The sequence below is a fragment of the Rhinopithecus roxellana genome, chromosome 3, assembly GCF_007565055.1.
Source record: "Rhinopithecus roxellana isolate Shanxi Qingling chromosome 3, ASM756505v1, whole genome shotgun sequence".
NCBI lineage: Eukaryota > Metazoa > Chordata > Mammalia > Primates > Cercopithecidae > Rhinopithecus > Rhinopithecus roxellana.
Window position 1 is genome coordinate 62,469,584 of NC_044551.1, and position 20,071 is coordinate 62,489,654.

At 44.3% G+C, this 20,071-nt stretch overlaps 1 protein-coding gene and 1 non-coding gene across 2 annotated transcripts; one reads left to right on the forward strand and one right to left on the reverse strand.

Moving 5' to 3' along the window:
• The first annotated feature begins 2 nt into the window (after positions 1–2).
• CCNB1 (cyclin B1) lies at positions 3–11,328 on the forward strand. The gene is made up of 9 exons (XM_010380214.2): positions 3–276; positions 880–1,050; positions 1,145–1,315; positions 4,527–4,709; positions 7,787–7,945; positions 8,409–8,645; positions 8,928–9,068; positions 10,813–10,923; positions 11,096–11,328. The coding sequence occupies exons 1-9, from the start codon at positions 256–258 to the stop codon at positions 11,201–11,203; spliced, it is 1,302 nt and encodes a 433-aa protein (XP_010378516.2). The 5' UTR covers positions 3–255; the 3' UTR covers positions 11,204–11,328.
• LOC115896714 lies at positions 9,359–9,460 on the reverse strand. Its single transcript, XR_004056615.1, has one exon. It is a non-coding gene; the product is annotated as a small nucleolar RNA U13 (small nucleolar RNA).
• Positions 11,329–20,071: the final 8,743 nt, after the last annotated feature.

Below are 20,071 nucleotides of genomic sequence, written 5' to 3' on the forward strand. Positions count from 1 at the left end.
CTCGAACGCCTTCGCGGAATCGCCCTGGAAACGCATTCTCCGGGACTGGCAGCCGCCAATGGGAAGGGAGTGAGTGCCACGAACAGGCCAATAAGGAGGGAGCAGTGCGGGGTTTAAACCTGAGTCTGGGCAGGCTCTTCCCGGCGTGCTGCGGAGGAACGGCTGTTGGTCTCTGCTGGGTTCAGGTCCTCGGCTGGTCGGGGCTCCGGTGTTCTGCTTCTCCCCGCTGAGCTGCTGCCTGGTGAAGAGGAAGCCATGGCGCTCCGAGTCACCAGGGTGAGCCGCTGCGGACTGCGAACTGACGCGGCCTTCTTCGCTGCTGCCTGCTCGCCCTGCCTCACCTGCTGGAGTCCCCCGAGCGGGAGAGGGCCGCAGGAACGATTTGGGGAGGAAGGTGGGAGGGAAGTCACCAAGAGAGCATTGAGGTGGGCCCAGGCCTGGTGGGGGAGTATGGGGGACGATGGATGGAGGGAGGAAGGTGAGAAAGAACTGGACCGATATTGGATAAATGTTTGGGGGAGGTGGAGAGTCGACTGGGAACCTTTTGAAAAAGTGATAGAGGGTCCCTGAGTGGGCCTGCCAGCAGCTTTGTAACCCCCTTCCCAGAGAGAAGGTGTCTGCAATTGGAGGCCTTTTCGGTTTCCTTTCAAATGTAAATTCTCGGTATTTTAGAGCTGGCCAGGACTAATCAGGGAATCCCTCAATTGGTAAACGTAGAGATTATCGGCGGAAACTGACTTGTCACGGCCCACGTTTTCCCTCGGAACCCATTTTTACTCGGCTTTCCTTCTGGGAACTTTCTTGTGCCCCACCTTAATTAACCCTTGACTTACTCGAGCCTCCGTGGACCAGCTCTTAAAGTGGTCTTGCTTCTTTCAGAACTCGAAAATTAATGCTGAAAATAAGGCGAAGATCAGCATGGCAGGCGCAAAGCGCGTTCCTACGGCCCCTGCTGCAACCTCCAAGCCCGGACTGAGGCCAAGAACAGCTCTTGGGGACATTGGTAACAAAGTCAGTGAACAACTGCAGACCAAAATGCCTATGAAGAAGGTAACTGTCTTCCTGACCTAACTTCTGTAAGAGCCGGCCTTCCAACTGTGGCCTTTGATGCAGAAACATTTCATTCTCTCTGTTTCATCTACAGGAAGCAAAACCTTCAGCTACTGGAAAAGTTATTGATAAAAAACTACCAAAACCTCTTGAAAAGGTACCTATGCTGGTGCCAGTGCCAGTGTCTGAGCCAGTGCCAGAGCCAGAACCTGAGCCAGAACCTGAGCCTGTTAAAGAAGAAAAACTTTCGCCTGAGCCTATTTTGGTAAACTTATTCTTACCATTGTAGAGTCTATTGATTCTTGTCCCTTATTTCACTGCAAGAGCATTCAAATTAATACCATTTATTGAGTGCTTAGCATGAGGCAAGCTCTGCCTAACATTTTACATGCATTAACTCACATAATCTTTACACGTACTCTGAGGTAGGTATTGTCACCTCTACTATTTAAATCATGGCTTTAGAGAGGTTATGTCAGGGTCACACAGGTAAGTGGCCCATATGAGATTCAAGCTCAGGCTGTCTGGCTTCAGAATCTATGCTTTTAGTTGTTAACTGTCTTATATTCCTTCATTAATGATATTAAGTAGTAGCTGCCTGAGCCAAAGGCTTTGTTGTCCAAGTACAAGCCACCTCTGCAGAATTTATCAGAGTAAAACAGAATGTTCTCTTGAAATTTTTTACTGCCTAATATGGCTACTAAATAATAAGCCTGTAACATTGGAAAATGCAAAGGAGTAAAACAGGAAGAATGCAACTTTTCAGGGAGTGGTTAAGAAGATGAATTAACAGCCTCAAAACCAGTAACTTTATTAAATAAAAAGTATGTAAATATATCCTATGATAGACCTCCCTGTGAAGGAAAGGTAGGTCATGTAGAGGAGGCTGCTTTGATGAAACTGCAATGAACTGCATTCTGAAGCTCAGTTTTTTTTTTTTTTTTTTTTTTTTTTTTTTTTTTGAGACGGAGTCTGGCTCTGTCGCCCATGCTGGAGTGCGGTGGCCGGATCTCAGCTCACTGCAAGCTCCGCCTCCCAGGTTTAGGCCATTCTCCTGCCTCCGCCTCCCAAGTAGCTGGGACTACAGGCGCCCGCCTCCTCGCCGGCTAGTTTTTTGTATTCTTTAGTAGAGACGGGGTTTCACCGTATTAGCCAGGGTGGTCTCGATCTCCTGACCTTGTGATCCGCCCGTCTCGGCCTCCCAAAGTGCTAGGATTACAGGCTTGAGCCACCGCGCCCGGCCAGAAGCTCTTTTTTTTAAACTTAGTTAAAACCAGTTGGGAAAATTATCTGAAAAAAAATTTTTTGAGACAGTCTGGCTCTGTTGCCCAGGCTGGAGTGCAGTGGTGTGATCTCAGCTCACTGCAACCTCTGCCTCCCGGGTTCAAGCAATTTTCCTGCCTCAGCCTCCCTAGTAACTGGGATTACAGGCGCACAACACCATGCCCAGCTAATTTTCATATTTTTAGTATAGATGAGGTTTCACCATGTTGGCCAGGCTGGTCTTGAACTCCTGACTTCGTGATGTGCCTACCTCAGCCTCCCAAAGTGCTGGGATTACAGGCGTGAGCCACCGCGCCCAGCCAGTTAAGCTTCTTATATCTAAGGATAAGACATTGAAAACTATTGCTTTAGTGTTGAATTTCTGGGCATAGCACATGAAACATGTAGCCAGCATGGTCTTTGGGCATATCAAACTACATGATGCTTTCTCAAAAGGTCCATACTGATTCTTACCTTTGCTTTCCTACTTAGTAAGAATGCCTTCCTCACCCTTTCATTTAGCTAATAACTTTTTCATCCTTGAAAACAGCTCAAGCATCAACTCCTGACGCTTTCCTGAACTTCCCCCATCTCCACCCCTGTTCCTAGAATCAGTCTTTTTGTTTGTTTTGAGACAGTCTCACTCTGTTGCTCAGGCTGGAGTGCAGTGATGCCATCTCAGCTCACTGCAACCTCTGCCTCTTGAGTTCAAGCGATTCTCCTGCCTCAGCCTCCCAAGTAGCTGGGACTACAGGCAGGTGCCACCATGCCTGGCTAATTTTTCTATTTTTAGTAGAGATGGGGTTTCACTATGTTGGCCAAGCTGGTCTCGAACTCCTGATCTCGTGATCCACCTGCCTCAGCCTCCCAAAGTGCTGGGATTATAGGCATGAGCCACCATGCCCAACCTCAGTCTTATTTTTATTTATTTATTTTATTTTTTCCTGAGACGGAGTCTTGCTGTGTCTGCACTGGAGTGCAGTGGCGTGATCTTGGCTCATTGCAACCTCCGCCTCCCGAGTTCAAGCAATTCTCTTGCCTCAGCCTCCTGAGTAGTTGGGATTACAGGCACCCGCCACCACACCCAGCTAATTTTTTTTTTTTTTTTTTTGTATTTTTAGTAGAGAGGGAGTTTCACCAGGTTTTCCAGGCTGGTCTCAAACTCCTGACCTCATGATCCACCAACCTGGGCCTCCCAAAGTGCTGGGATTACAAGTGTGAGCCACCGCGCCCGACCTTATTTCTTTACTTTGTCTACTAAATTCAAGAGTCCCTTGAGGATGCCATGAAGTCAATGCCTTGTAGAGTTTGACTTGAAGAAGGGGCTCAATAAATGTTTGAACAATGGGATAAAGGGAGCTTGAAGGAAATGGTTAATGGTAATGAAGTTAATCCTTAGTAGTCAGGATAGAGTTTGTTATTTTGAGTAGTGAGAAGCAGTTTATATTTTGAAATAAAGACTAAAGACTGAATTGTCCTTTATTTGGATTAACTTCACATGTTGCTGATAAAGATTCTCAGTTTCCTTTGCAGGAAAGTCTAGAATGTGAATTTATTTGCTTCCAGCTTTAAACTGACTCACTCTGAGTTAGCATTTCACTTTTTTTTTTTTTTGCCCAGGCTGGAGTAGAATGGTGCAATCATAGCTCACTGTATCCTCAAACTGCTGGGCTCAAGTGATCCTCCTACCTTGGCCTCCTGAGTATAGGACTATAGGCAGTTGCCTTCATACCCAGCTAATTTTTTGTAGAGATTAGTCATTGCTATATTGCCCAGGCTGGTCTGGAACTCATGGTCTCAAAGGATCCTCCCACCTCAGCCACCCAAAGTACTGTAATTACAGGCTTGAGCCACCATGCCCGACCTCATTCTTTTTAATTGAGTAATTAAATGATCACTTTCTTTTTTAACAAAGACAGGGTCTTGCTATATTGCCAAGGCTTGTCTTGATCTCCTGGCCTCAACCTCAGCCTCAGTGCTGAGATTAAAGGCGTGAGCCACCACGTCCAACCCAAATGATCACTTTGGATGTTAATCACTTCCTAAAAAGAAATGGAATAAGTCTGAAAAGATACTTTTCCTTTAAGGAAATGAATTGTATGTTGATTCAGGAGAATACTGTCTTGAGTTGGTACCAATAACCTGACCTTCATGCCCAAACTATAGTGCTTACTCCTATTTGCTCTTGTTTCAAGAGATCTCTTTGTTTTAAGGTTGATACTCCCTCTCCAAGCCCAATGGAAACATCTGGATGTGCCCCTGCAGAAGAAGACCTGTGTCAGGCTTTCTCTGATGTAATTCTTGCAGTAAATGATGTAGATGCAGAAGATGGAGCCGATCCAAACCTTTGTAGTGAATATGTGAAAGATATTTATGCTTATCTGAGACAACTTGAGGTCAGTATTATCATTAGTTTTTTTTCTAAACTGCATCTAACTTTATGAAAGTCTTTTCTATCAATAGTTCATAATAATTCAAGCAGGACTTGGGCAGCATTTCTTAAGAGATCGCACTTTCAAATTCTCCTTCATGGAATACCTAAAATAAAAAGTCACTAAATCAATGGAGTCTGTTTGCCACTTTGTGCAGGAAAGTTCAAAGTTAGGGTGGATACTACTATCGGTCTTTCTGAAAGAAAGTCCACAGATTGAATTTGATATGTATATATGCAATCTCCACCGCGTTTGGAATGGTTAAGTCCCAAACTCTGCATTTTAGGTGATAACGGGTCAGGAAGTGGATGAGGATGTAGAATATACTCAAAGACTACAGCCACCCCTAACACAAGGCATTTTGTGCTGGTGTGGCTGATGTGCATCCAGTTGTTGGTGAAATTATTTGTGCCCAAAAGGAGTACACTCAAAAGCTACTGTTTGGTTCACTTCAATTTGATCCCACTTTTGAAACTTTGTCTTAATGGCATTTGCTCTTTTCCTACAAACACAAGCATTCTATATGGCAGCATAAACATAGTAGCGTCAACTATACCGTTATCACATTTACCTAGTTGTTTGGTGTGTGTGTGTGTGTGTTTTTAGAGGGAGTCTCACATTGTCGCCCAGGCTAGTGGGCAGTGGTGCCGTCTCAGCTCACTGCAATCTCTGCCTCCTGGGTTCAAGCAAGCAATTCTCTTGCCTCAGTCTTCCGAGTAGTTGGGATTGCAGGCACACACCACCATGCCTGGCTAATTTTTTGTATTACTTGGTTTTGGTTTTTTTGAGACAGGGTCTTGCTCTGTTGCCCAGGCTGGAGTGCAGTGGTGCAATCTCGGCTCACTGCAACCTCCACCTCTCGGGTCAAGTGATTCTCATGCCTCAGCCTCCTGGGCAGCTGGAATTACAGGTGTCCGCCGCAACACCCAGCTAATTTTTGTACTTTTAGTAGAAATGAGGTCACCATATTGGCCAGGCTGGTCTCAAACTCCTTAGATGATCCACCCACCCGGCCTCCCAAAGTGCTGGGATTACAGGCGTGAGCAGTCGCACCCAGCTCCCAGTTGTTTTTAATGCATCGTCTTATGTCATCCCTGACATGTTCATCTCTTGCCTGTTCCCTTGGGGCCTCTCCTTTTTCTATAGGATTCTTCTGCAAGACTTCTATGCTAGGAGTAGCCTTCTGCTTTGAGTTTCTTCTCCCATCTTTTTAGTGCTTTTTAAAGTTGTGTTCTAACTTTGGAGGATACTTTTGTTTTTTTGAGAGAGAGTCTCGCTGTGTCATCCAGGGGGTGTGCAGTGGCTCACTGCAAGCTCCACCTCGGGTTCACGCCATTCTCCTGCCTCAGCCTCCTGAGTAGCTAGGACTACAGGCACGTGCCACCATGCCTGGCTAATTTTTTGTATTTTTAGTAGATACAGGGTTATAACCGTGTTAGCCAGGATAGTCTCGATCTCCTAACCTCATGATCTGCCCGCCTTGGCCTCCCAAAGTGTTGGGATTACAGGTATGAGCCATCGCGCCCAGCCTGTAAATGTGCTGTTTCTTGATGCTTCGTTCTTGTTCTGTGCAAGGCGGCCATATATGCAAAGCAACCCCCCAAATGTCAGAGGAGCTGAGAAACCAAGGAATGAGGCAGATAAATGGAGTTTGCTGGTATTGGGTGACTGATTAGGGGGAATTTACAGACATAAGTCTGGTCTTTGATGGCTGTAAGATGTAGATCTCCGCACTGTAACCCCTCATACCCACGGCTTGAGTATGTATACATTTTCTTGGGGAAAGTATAAGTGCTCTAGAATGAATGTGTGGGTGGCTGAGAGAATGCTGCAGACATCACAGCCTATAATGTATACAATAGTATGAAGGGCTGTTTTGGAGGAGAGGCCAAACTTAAAGTGAATAGGCAGAAGTCACATTGGATTCGCATTTAAAATAAAGTCACTCTTGTCCCCCACAGTTCTTAGCTATGTTGCTGTTGGGGTTTAACCCTGGAGCAGGCAGGAGTGTTGTAGTACATGGGTTCCAGCTGCCCTGGGAGTTAACTCATATTTTCTCTACGTAAAGCTCAGGTTCTAAGTTTAGAGGCTCAAGTGAAAAGATCTGAGATGATAGTATAGTATCTTTATTTGGAAGGGAGTGGACTAGCAAGAGTTGTGGTGAATTGAATATCGTAAGACCTGACAATATAAAAAAGCTGTCACACTGTCCTATCTAATGTTTGCCCTTTTTTGGGGGGGTGGAGGGGGAAGACAGTCGCACTGTGTCACCCAGGCTGGAGTGCAGTGGTGCAGTCTCGGCTACCTGCAACCTCCACCTCCTGGGTTCAAGCAATTCTCCTGCCTCAGCCTCCCGAGCAGCTGGGACTACAGGTGTGCACAACCATGCCCAGCTAATTTTTGTATTTTTAGAAAAGAGAGGTTTTGCACAGCTAATTTCTGTATTTTTAGTAAAGAGAGGTTTTGCCATGTTGGCCAGGCTGGTCTCGAACTCCTGGCCTCAAGCAATCTGCCCACCTCAGCCTCCCAAAGTGCTGGGATTACAGGCATGAGCCACCACACCGGCCTTAATGTTTGCTTTCTTTCTTGGTGATGGTGTTGTTTGTGGTGACCATATGAATAACTGAATTAAGAACTGATATAAAGGCTGGGCGCGGTGGCTCACACCTGTAATCCCAGCACTTTGGGAGGCCAAGACGGGCGGATCACGAGGTCAGGAGATCGAGACCATCCTGGCTAACATGGTGAAACCCGTCTCTACTAAAATACAAAAAAAAATTAGCCGGGCGTGGTGGTGGACGCCTGTAGTTCCAGCTACTCGGGAGGCTGAGGCAGGAGAATGGCATGAACCCGGGAGGCAGAGCGCCACTGCACTCCAGCCTGGGCGACAGAGTGAGACTCCGTTTCAAAAAAAAAAAAAAAAGGAACTGATAGAGATTCTAAATGCCCCAGTGCTACTGTAGGAACTAACTGATCTTTCTGGACATAAATGTGTCACATGGAATCATGTTTCTAAGAATAATCGGCATTTTCTTTTGCAGGAAGAGCAAGCAGTCAGACCAAAATACCTACTGGGTCGGGAAGTCACTGGAAACATGAGAGCCATTCTAATTGACTGGCTAGTACAGGTTCAAATGAAATTCAGGTTGTTGCAGGAGACCATGTACATGACTGTCTCCATTATTGATCGGTTCATGCAGGTAAGCATTTCAGTAAGTTTTCCCTTCCAGGATTCTAGCTGAGTCATAAGCAGCTAACGTTTTTGGGCTGGGCCGGGTGCAGCGGCTCATGCCTGTGATCCCAGCGGGCGGGTGGATCACGAGGTTAGGAGATCGAGACCATCTTGGCTAATACAGTAAAACCCCATCTCTACTAAAAATACAAAAATTTAGCTGGGTGTGGTGGTGGGCGCCTGTTGTCCCAGCTACAGGAGGCAGAGGTTGCAGTGAGCTGAGATCGTGCCATTGCACTCCAGCCTGGGCAACAGAGTGAGACTCCATCTCAAAAAAAAAGAAACTGACTTTTTCAGCTAAAATCTTTCTTGGGGGATATGGTATCATTAATTAAGATTTTGCAATGGGAGAATGTCTTTCTACCTCTCCATCATAGCTCTGTGTCTCCTTTTCAAACATGTTATTCATTGTGTTGAAATTCCCATTGCAGAATAATTGTGTGCCCAAGAAGATGCTTCAGCTGGTTGGTGTCACTGCCATGTTCATTGCAAGCAAATATGAAGAAATGTACCCTCCAGAAATTGGTGACTTTGCTTTTGTGACTGACAATACTTATACTAAGCACCAAATCAGACAGATGGAAATGAAGATTCTAAGAGCTTTAAACTTTGGTCTGGGTCGGCCTCTACCTTTGCACTTCCTTCGGAGAGCATCTAAGATTGGAGAGGTACAGGTTTCTTGAGAAATCTTTCCGTATGGGTACATTAGGGAACACCGATGCTGACCAAGCAAGTCGAATTCAACTGACCTGTATTATACCTAACTACATGGGGAAGAGATAAAGTTGTTCTTTATTTCTAGTCAGGCTGCATGTTAATATTAGGGCTTTCCATGGGGATTTGAGAGTTTGTAGACAAACATTTGTAGTTAAAAGATATATATGGGCATGCAGGTTAGTGCCAAATGAAAATTTTCTGAAAGAAACTCAGTGACACGGGTTTTGTTTCAGGTTGATGTTGAGCAACATACTTTGGCCAAATACCTGATGGAACTAACCATGTTGGACTATGATATGGTGCACTTTCCTCCTTCTGAAATTGCAGCAGGAGCTTTTTGCTTAGCACTGAAAATTCTGGATAATGGTGAATGGGTAAGCTCTGTCCCACAGAACTCCTAAGCTTTTAAATTGTAAAGAGTGTTTGACTAAATACAGAACTTTTGTTATTAAAGGGCAATTCAAGTGATTCATAAATATGGGATCTACTGAAGGAATAGTTTAAAAAGATGTCTTAGAATGTTTCCACATCATTTTGTTTTTGAGACAAGGTCTCGCTCTGTCGCTCAGGCTAGAGTGCAGTGATGCGGTCTTGACCCACTGCAACCTCAGCCTCCAGAGTAGCTGGGACTGCAGGTTCCTGGCTAGTTTTTAAATTTTTTTCATGTCAGACGGGTAACATGCCCACGTTGTAACAAGGTTTTAGGTTGGCACATTTCACACGTTCACATGAACACCCAATCATCACACTTATAAACTACAAGAGTCGCCCACTAGCCTGGGCAACATAGCAAATCCTCATCTTTACAAATATATATAAAAATATAGGCCGGGCGCGGTGGCTCAAGCCTGTAATCCCAGCACTTTGGGAGGCCGAGGCGGGTGGATCACGAGGTCAGGAGATCGAGACCCTCCTGGCTAACACGGTGAAACCCCGTCTCTACTAAAAATACAAAAAACTAGCCGGGCGAGGTGGCGGGCGCCTGTAGTCCCAGCTACTCGGAGGCTGAGGCGGGAGAATGGCGGGAACCCGGGAGGCGAAGCTTGCAGTGAGCCGAGATCAAGCCACTGCACTCCAGCCTGGGCGACAGAGCGAGACTCCTCCTCAAAAAAAAAAAAAAAAAAAAAAAAAAAAAAATATATATATATATATATATATATATATATATATATATATATACACAGGCACATGTCTGTAGTCCCAGCTACTCTGGAGGCTGACCTTGATATTTTTTGTAGACATGGCGCCTCCCTGTATTACCCAGGCTGGTCTTGAAACCCTGGGCTCAAGCGATCCACCCACCTCCACTTACCAAAGTGTTGGAATTACAGGCGTGAGCCATTGCAACCAGTCGAGTGTTTCCATTTCTTTGCCTAATTTCAACTGTATTCCCTTTGAGAAAGGTAGAGCATCTTTTACTCCTTAGAGGAGAAACTTGAAGGTCAAATGACATACTAATAGTACATTCATATTCATTGATTCAGCAAATGCCTCTCCTATGTGGCAGGCACTACCCTAGGTGTTAAGAATAGAACTATGCAGCCAGGTGTGGTGGCTATCACCTGTAATCCCAGCAGTTTGGGAGGCCAAGGCGGGCAGATCACGAGCTCAGAAGTTCGAGAGCAGTCTGACCAATGTGGTGAAACCCTATCTCTACTAAAAATACAAAAATTAGCCAGGCATGGTGGTGCAAACCTGTAATCCCAGCTACCCAGGAGGCTGAGGCAGGAGAATCGCTTGAAACCGGGAGGCGGAGGTTGCAGTGAACCAAGGTCACACCATGCACTCCAGCCTGGAGTGAGACTCCATCTCAAAAAAAAAAAAAAAAAAGGAAATAATAGAACTATGACAAAGTTGGCCTCAAGGAAATGGAGTCTAGTTTTAGGGTGGGCAAGTCAGCAATTACAATAGTGCAATTGTGTTTGAGCAGAGGTTCCTATAGAAGCATGAGAACACCTAGGAAAGGAGGAGTCTTTAGCTTTGTCTTACATTTCACTTATATTAATTAGTGATACAGTACCCATCCCTTCCCCACTCCTGAATAACATCAAACATCTAGAAACCTTATGAAAATCATTATCAATTGAGCATTTTTAACATTAACTTTTGTTGTCTTAGACACCAACTCTACAGCATTACCTGTCATATACTGAAGAATCTCTTCTTCTGGTTATGCAGCACCTGGCTAAGAATATAGTCATGGTAAATCAAGGACTTACAAAGCACATGGTGAGTCAATATAGTGGCCTTTTAAGATGTCGAAAAGTCTAATAATTCAAACTTAATGCCTGCAAATGCCTGGTTTAGTTTTAATGAGTTAATGTTTTAAATGAATACCTGTATCACTGGATCTTGTGATTTTTTTTTCCCCCTCTTTAATTGCCATCCTTTTGTCTTCCAGACTGTCAAGAACAAGTATGCCACGTCAAAGCATGCTAAGATCAGCACTCTACCGCAGCTGAATTCTGCACTAGTTAAAGATTTAGCCAAGGCTGTGGCAAAAGTGTAACTTGTAAACTTGAGTTGGAGTACTATATTTACAAATAAAATTGGCACCATGTGCCATCTGTACATATTACTGTTGCATTTCCTTTTAATAAAGCTTATGGCCCCTTTTACTTTTTTATAGCTTAACTAATTTGAATGTGGTTACTTGCTACTGTAGGGTAGCAGAAAAGTTGTCTTAAAAGGTATGGTGGGGAATATTTTTAAAAACTGCTTTTGGTTTACCTGGGGATTCAATTGATGTATATGTTTATATACTTGGTTCTTGTTTCATGTACCTGGCTTTTACTTTATTAATATGAATTACTGAAGGTGATGGAGGTATTTGAAAATTTTACTTCCATAGGACATACTGCATGTAAGCCAAGTCATCATGGAGAATCTGCTACGTAGTTCTATTTTAAAGTAAAAGTCTACCACCAAATCCCCAGTCACTCTGTTAGAATTCTGTTTCTTCTGGTGATTGCTGCCATAATTCTAAGTTATTTACTTTTACCACTATTTAAGTTATCAACTTTAGTTAGTATCTTCAGACTTTCACTTTGAGAACTTTATATTCTAAGCCCAGTTTTGATTTTGGTTTTGTGTTTTGTTTAATAAAACAATACTCAAATACAAAAGGTATCTTTTTTAAAAGTTAATTTACCCCTTTCTTAGGCTCTTTCTAAATCCCACCCACCTGACATCAACAGATTTATTCTTCCATGCCTTGTATAAATATAGATGTGCATATTAATTTTTATGGGTTTTTTAAAAATGTGGTTTATTCTATATACGTAACAATTATTGTCAACATACATAAGCCTACCTGTATTTGTGCATTATATTACATGGTATAGATAGTCATGTGCCCCATGAACATTTTGGTCAAAGACAGACTACATACACATTGGTGGTCCCTTAAGATTATGATGCCATACTTTTACTGTACCTTGTGCCTAGATACACAAATACTGATGTGTTATAATTGCCTGCAGTATTCAATAACATGGTGTATAGGTTTGTAGCCTAGGAGCTATAAGCTACACTATATAGCCTAGGAGTGCAGTAGGGTATTCCATCTAGATTTGTGTGAGTATACTCTGATGTTTGAACAATAAAATCACCTAATGACACATTTCTCAAACCATATCCCAATCATTAAGCAACACATGAGTAATTTTTTTTTGTTTTTGTGATAGAGTCTCACTCTGTCGCCAGGCCTGGAGTGCAATGGCGTGATCTCGTCTCACTGCAACCTTTGCCTCCTGGGTTCAAGCGATTCCCTCAGCCTCCTGAGTAGCTGAGATTACAGGCATGCACCACCATGCCCAGCTTATTTTGTATTTTTAGTATAGACGGGGGTTCACCATGTTGGTCAGGCTGGTCTTGAACTCCCGATCTCAGGTGATCTGCCTGCCTCAGCCTGCCAAAGTGCTGGGATTACAGGTGTGAGCCACCACGCCTGGCCAATATACTGTTTTATACCATGCTTTTCTTTGTGTATTCTAGGTTCCCTAAAGCAAACATGCATTTTACATTTCGATAGAACCAGATGATGTACAAAAGTGCCAGTTTTCTTTGCATTATTAAAACCGAAGGTAATCAGTCTTATTTCTGACTCCAACTGGCAAAAAATAATTTGCCATTTTAACCTTTTTTTTTTGAGACGGAGTCAGAAGTGCCAGTTTTCTCTGCATTATTAAAACTGAAGGTAATCAGCCTTTTATTTCTATGATTCCAACTGGCAAAAAATATTTGCAAACTTTTTTTTTTTTGAGACAGGCTCACACTGCCACCCAGGCTGGAGTACAGTGGCATGATCTCGGCTCACTGCAACCTCTGCCTCCCAGGTTCAAGCGATTCTCCTGCCTCAGCCTCCCAAGTAGCTGGGATTACAGGCACGTGCCACCATGGTCAGCTAATTTTTTGTAATTTTAGTAGAGATGGGGTTTCACCATGTTAGCCAGGATGGTCTCGATCTCCTGACCTGGTGATTCGCCCACCTCTGCCTCCCAAAGTGCTGGGATTACAGGCCTGAGCCACCGCACCCAGCCCTAAGTAGGCAATTTTTATATGTGGTGTGAAGTAGAATTCTTCCAGATGGATACCCGTTTATGCCAGTGCCATGACTGAAACCCTCCTTGTCCAACTTGAAATATCTTCAATGCCCATCTATTCTTCCCTGATCTTGTTTTTTCCTGTGGTAATACAGTTTTACCAGTTTATCAGTTAAGATAAGGCTTACCAAATATATGGGGGTACTACCAAACACTTTTCTATAAAAACTTTAAAATTGTGTACAGTTACCAAAAAGTTCCTTTGAGTTTTTTGTTGTTGTTGTTGTTTGTTTTTTGAGACGGAGTCTCCTTCTGTTGCTCAGGCTGGAGTGCAGTGGCGCTATCTTGGCTCACTGCAACCTCCGCCTCCCCAGTTCAAGCGATTCTCCTGCCTCTGCCTCCCGAGTAGCTGGGACTACAGGCATGGGCCACCATGCCTGGCTAATATTTTGTATTTTTAGTAGAGACAGGGTTTCACCACGTTGGCAGTCTGGGCTCGAACTTTTTTTTCTTTTTTGAGAGAGTCTCATTCTGTTGCCCAGGCTGGAGTGCAGTGGTGCGATCTCGGCTCACTGCAAACTCCGCCTCCGGGTTCATGCCATTCTCCTGCCTCAGCCTCCCGAGTAGCTGGGACTACAGGCCCTGCCACCACGCCCGGCTAATTTTTTTTTGCATTTTAGTAGAGACGGGGTTTCACCATGTTAGCCAGGATGGTCTCGATCTCCTGACCTCGTGATCCACCCACCTCGGCCTCCCAAAGTGCTGGGATTACAGGCGTGACCCACCACACCTGGCCCTCCTTTGAGATTTTGACTATACATTATGTATTAGCTTGGGATAGACTGACATATTGTCTTAACATCTAGAAACTTCATCACTCCTTGTTGCATGCCCTTCAATAACGTTGGAATTTAATTGTATACTTCTGCAACTTTCTTAAATTTATGGTTGGATTTATGACTTTTGTCGTTATTGTGAACAGGATATATTTCTCACTTCTGTTTAAATTTTTTTCTTCATTTCCCTAGTAGCGTATCCCACTCCTGTTTTGCTTTAAATAGAGACAAGGTCTCACTCTCACCCAGGGTGGAGTACAATGGCGCAATCATAGTGCACTGCAGCCTGGACCTCCAGCTATCCTACCACCTCAGCTTTCTAAGTAGCTATGACTACAGGTGGGCTAACCACATTTGGCTAATTTTTTGTTTTTCCTTTTTTTGTATAGAGGTGGGGTCTCACTATTGTCCAAGCTGGTCTCAAACTCCTGGCCTCAAGTCACTCTCCCACTTCAGCCTCTTAAAGCACCGGGATTATAGACGTGAGCCACCACGCCTGACCCCCACTTCTATTTTTATTTAATTTCTTATCCAGTTGACATCAGTTTTCCTTCTTATTTTTATTGGAGAATTTACTAGTCCTTAAATCCAAAAGTTTCACCTTTCTATTTTATAACATTAGAATCTCCAAAATAATCAGTGATAATAGATGGTTTCCTGTCCCTGAATTGATGTCACATAGTAATAGAAACTATAAAGGCCAATTAAATAGCAAAAAATATCAAATGATAGAAATACTATGTCAAGTTTATTTTTTAAATTTTGATTTCATGCTGTGTTTAAACTGTGGAGTTTTTAACAGGCAAGGTTGTGGAATTCCATTAACATTTTCAGCATATGGTATCATTTTGGTTTTTCTCTTTTCATATAGTATTCCACATTAGAGATCTACTATGGTGGAATGAATTCTTACTTATGGTATATACATTTAATCTGCTAATATTTCACTTAGAAATTTTTGCAGCTCGGGCCGGTGTGGTGGCTCATGCCTGTAATCCCAGCACTTTGGGAGGCCGAGGCGGGCGGATCACGAGGTCAGGAGATGGAGACCATCCTGACTAACACGGTGAAACCCCGTCTCTACTAAAAATACAAAAAAAAATTAGCCAGGCGTGGTGGTGGGCGCCTGTAGTCCCAGCTACTAGGGAGGCTGAGGCGAGAGAATGGAGTCAACTCGGGAGGCGGAGTTTGCAGTGAGCCGAGATTGCGCTACTGCACTCCAGCCTGAGCAACAGAGCAAGGCTCCGCCTAAAAAAAAAAGAAGAAAAGAAAAAAAGAAATGTTTGCAGCTCATGGAAACTTTGCTTGATTTTTGTTGCTACTGTTGTCTGGTGTCTTATTTTACTAGTCTTAAGGTAGATTAGAGAGGGTTTCATCTTTTTTTTTTTTTTTTTTGAGACGGAGTCTCGCTCTGTCGCCCGGGCTGGAGTGCAGTGGCCGGATCTCAGCTCACTGCAAGCTCCGCCTCCCGGGTTCACGCCATTCTCCTGCCTCAGCCTCCCGAGTAGCTGGGACTACAGGCGCCCGCCAGGTCGCCCGGCTAGTTTTTTGTATTTTTAGTAGAGACGGGGTTTCACCATGTTAGCCAGGATGGTCTCGATCTCCTGACCTCGTGATCCGCCCGTCTCGGCCTCCCAAAGTGCTGGGATTACAGGCTTGAGCCACCGCGCCCGGCCCATCTTTTTTTTTTTTTTTTTTTTGAGATGGAGTCTTGCTCTGTCACCAGGCTGGAGTGCAGTGGCGCCATCTTGGCTCACTGCAACCTCTGTCTACCGGGTTCAAGTGATTCTCCTGCCTCAGCCTCCCAAGTAGCTGGGACTACAGGCGCACGCCACCACGCCCGGCTTTTTTAATTGTTATTTTAGCAGAGATGGGGTTTCACCATGTTGGCCAGGATGGTCTCTATCTCCTGACCTCAAGATCTGCCCGCCTTGGCCTCCCAAATTGCTGGGATTACAGGCGTGAGCCACCGCGACTGGCCGATTTAATCTTTTTTTATTTTATTTTTATTTTTTTGAGACGGAGTTTCACTCTTGTTGCCCAGGCTGGAATGCAATGGCACGATCTCGGCTCACTGCAACCCCTGCCTCCCCGGTTCAAGCGATTCTCCTGCCTCAGCCTCCCGAGTAGCTGGGATTACAGGCATGCACCACCATGCCCTGCTAATTTTGTATTTTTAGTAGAGACGGGGTTTCTTCATGTTGGTCAGGCTGGTCTCGAACTCCAGACCTCAGGTGATCAGGCCTCCCAAAGTGCTGAGACTACAAGCGTGAGCCACCACATCCAGCCAGTTTCATCTTTTTAAAGACTTACAATCATTTGAAGTCCCCATTCATTCATTGGAAACTAGCTAAATTAAACAGTGAAGTCGTTTGTCCTGGAGCTATTAAATATAATAGGCCAGGCACAGTAGCTCACACCTGTAATCCCAGCACTTTGCAAGACTGAGGCGGGTGCGTTGCTTGAGCCCAGAAGCTCAAGACCAACCTGGGCAACATGGCGAAATCCCATCTACACAAAAATTAGCCAGGCGTACTGGAGTGCGCCTGTGGTCCCAGCTACCCAGGAGGCTGAGGTGGGAGAATCACCTGAGCCAGGGAAGTTAAAACTATAGTGAGCCAAGATCGCACGACTGCACTCCAGCCTGGGTGTGGGAGTGAGACCCTGTCTCAAAAAATAAAATGGTAGATATTCCATGCATTTTTGGTCTCTTCTAAAGATTTTTCTCTGTATGATACAATCGCTCTTTTAGAGATGTTCCTCCCCTACATTAATAGAAAATGATGTCCATGTTTGGTGGCTCATGCCTGTAATCCTAGCACTTTGGGATGCTGAGGCAGGAGGATTGCTTGAGGCCAGGAGTTCAAGACTGACCTGGGTAACATAGTGAGACCCTGTCTCTAAAAAAATATAAAAAATAGACTCAGCATTTTAGGAGGCTGAGTCAGGAGGATTGCTTGGGCCCAGGAGTTTGAGACCAGCCTGGGCAACATGGTGAGACCCTATATCTATTAGGAAAAAAAATTATAAAATTTTAAAAATTAGCCCAGCAGTCATGGTGGTATGTGCCTGTAGACCTAGCTACTTAGAATGCTGAGGCAGGAGGATCACTAGAACCCAGGAGTTTGAGGCTGTAATGAGTTATGCTCGTGCTACTGCACTGCAAGCTGGATGACACAGCAAGAACGTGCCTCGTACAAAAAAAAAAGAAAAATAAAAAGGAAAAAAAATCCGTTCTAGATTTTTAAAGTTACGGCTGTAGAGGACCATGACAAAATTAATCTCTTCTGAATGTGTAGTTACATCTTCTTTCTCAGTACTGATGTTGAGTACTTTTGTTTTCTAATGAGACTTGCCCATGGGGTTATTTCATTGGCCTTTTGAAAGAACTAGTTTTTGGTGTTACCATTTCTACCATTTTTATTTCGTGGTTTTAGCTTTTTTCCCCCACCATCTCCTTTTATTTTCTAGTTTAAATGTTTTCTATATTTTAGTCATGAAAGTGAGGCAATAGGACAGGGTCTGGAGGCAGGGAACCTAAAGCAGATGCACTCTGACGTCCTAGAACTAAATCAAAAGGAAAACCCCAACTTTCCACACTTAAGTAACAAACGGACCTGAGGGTACTCCCTTTGAAAATCCCCACCCCTTTTTCTGTGTGGCAGATGGAAAATTTAAAGTACCTCTGATTGGCTGCTTTCTCCAACCAATCAGACTAATTGTGGGACACTATTTGCATGGGGTGTATACCAAGTGGCCAATAGGAAACCTCTAGAGGGTATTTAAACCCCAGAAAATTCTGTAACCCTGCTCTGTCCCTACACTACCGTGTGTACTTTGTTTTTTTTTTTTAAACAGTCTCCCTCTGTTGCCCAGGCTGTAGAGCACTAGCACAATCTCGGCTCATTGCAAACTCTGCCTCCCTGGTTCAAGCGATTCTCCTGCCTCAGCCTCCGGAGTGGCTGGGATTACTGGCATTCACCACCACACCTAGCTGATTTTTGTATTTTTAGTAGAGATGGGGTTTCACCATGTTGGCCAGGCTGGTCTCGAACCACTGACCTCAAGTGATCCGCCAACCTCGGCCTCCCAAAGTGTTGGGATTACAGGCATTACAGGCATGAGCTACCGCACCTGGCCAGTCAGTATCTTTTTCTTTTTCTTTTTGAGACGGAGTCTCTGTTGCTCAGGCTGGAGTGCAGTGGCCTGATGTTGGCTCACTGCAACCTCTGCCTCCCAGATTCAAGCGATTCTCCCGCCTCAGCCTCCTGAGTAGCTGGGGTTACAGGCGTGTGCCACCACGCCTGGCTAATTTTTGTAATTTTAGCAGAGATGGGGTTTCACCATGTCGGTCAGGCTGGTCTCAAACTCCTGACTTCGTGATCTGCCCACCGTGGCCTCGCAAAGTGCTGGGATTAAAGGCGTGAGCCACCGCACCTGGCCAGTCAATATCTTTCGAGATTTTTTTTTTTTTTTTTTTTTTTGTCAGCTTGACGTTGTTTTGTTTTTAGAATTTTCAATTCTTGCCTCCTCAGAAGAAAGGATTTGACTGAGGGGCATAAGGCAGGAGAGACCCAGGCAAGTTTCAGAGCAGGATTGAAAGTTTCTTAAAAAGCTTTAGAACAGTAAGGAAAAGAAGGAAAGTAAAGAAACGAAGGAAAGGTGTGTGCTTTCCTTGGTTGAGAAACCAAGTGTGCCTGGTGATTTTTAATGTTACTGAAGATGTAGCATGTTAAAAAGGCATCTTTCTGCTAACACAGTGGCTCACATCTGTAATCCCATGATTGTTTTTGTTTTAAATCTTGGCCAGGCGGGTCTCAAATTCCTGGGCTCGACAGATCCTCTTGCCTCAACCTCCCAACGTGCTGGGATTACTGGCGTGAGCCACTGCACCCGGCAGTATAATCCCAGTGTTTTGGGAGGCCAGGAGTTTAAGACCAGCCTGGGCAACAGAGCAAGACACCGTCTCTATGAAAAATAATTAGCCAGGCATGGTGGCCTGTGGCTCAACCTGAGTGAGACAGTGACTCTAAAACAAAACAAAACAAAACCCTACCACAATCCTATCACACTAAGAAAACTGGTAATTTAATATCTAATATGCGGAACACATTCAAATTTCCTCAATTGCTCCAAAAACGTATTAGGGCTTTTTTTTTTCTTTCCTTTTCCGATCCAAGATTCAATCATGGTTTGTTTTTCCATATAGAACAACAACCGCCCTGCTTTCTATGTTTCAGGACATAGACATGAATTGTCTTGTAGAATGTTCCTCATTCTGGATTTCTTGTCTCATGTTTTCAGCAAAGTTCAGGTTACAGATGGCAATAAAGGTGATCTGTACAACCCATGCATTATATTAGGGTCAGACGTCAGATTGTTACACCATTTTTGATACCGATTTTGACCATCTGGTTAAGGTGGTAACCACTAGCTGTAACATTCCTATAAAGTGCTGGTCTCTAGTTTTAGCACTCATTAATTATACTTTCCTGACATTTATCTCCCTGGTAATATGGTAGTTTTCTATCATCTCTTCTACCTTTACTGTTGACTTTCTAATGGATAGCTCCCTACCCACACCCACCCTCCCCCACCCCACCAGACAGGGTTTCACTCTTATCACTCAGGTTGGAGTGCAATGGTGCTATCTTGGCTCACTGCAACCTCAGCCTCCCTGGTTCAAGCGATTTTCCTGTCTCAACCTCCGGAGTATCTGGGATTACAAGCGTGTGCCCCTGTGCTCGATTAATTTTTGTATTTTTACTACAGATGGGGTTTCACGATGTTGGCCATGCTGGTCTCAGACTCCTGGACTCAAGTGATCTGCCTGCCTTGCCTTCCCAAAGTGCTAAGATTATAGGCATGAGCCACCGTGCCAGGCCTTACACCCACCGTTTTTTTACTGTGGGTTTTTTTTTTTCAATTGCATTTTATGGCCCTTTATGGTGGTGGTTCTCAAAGTGTCCTCATCAATAAGCAACAGCAACTTTACCT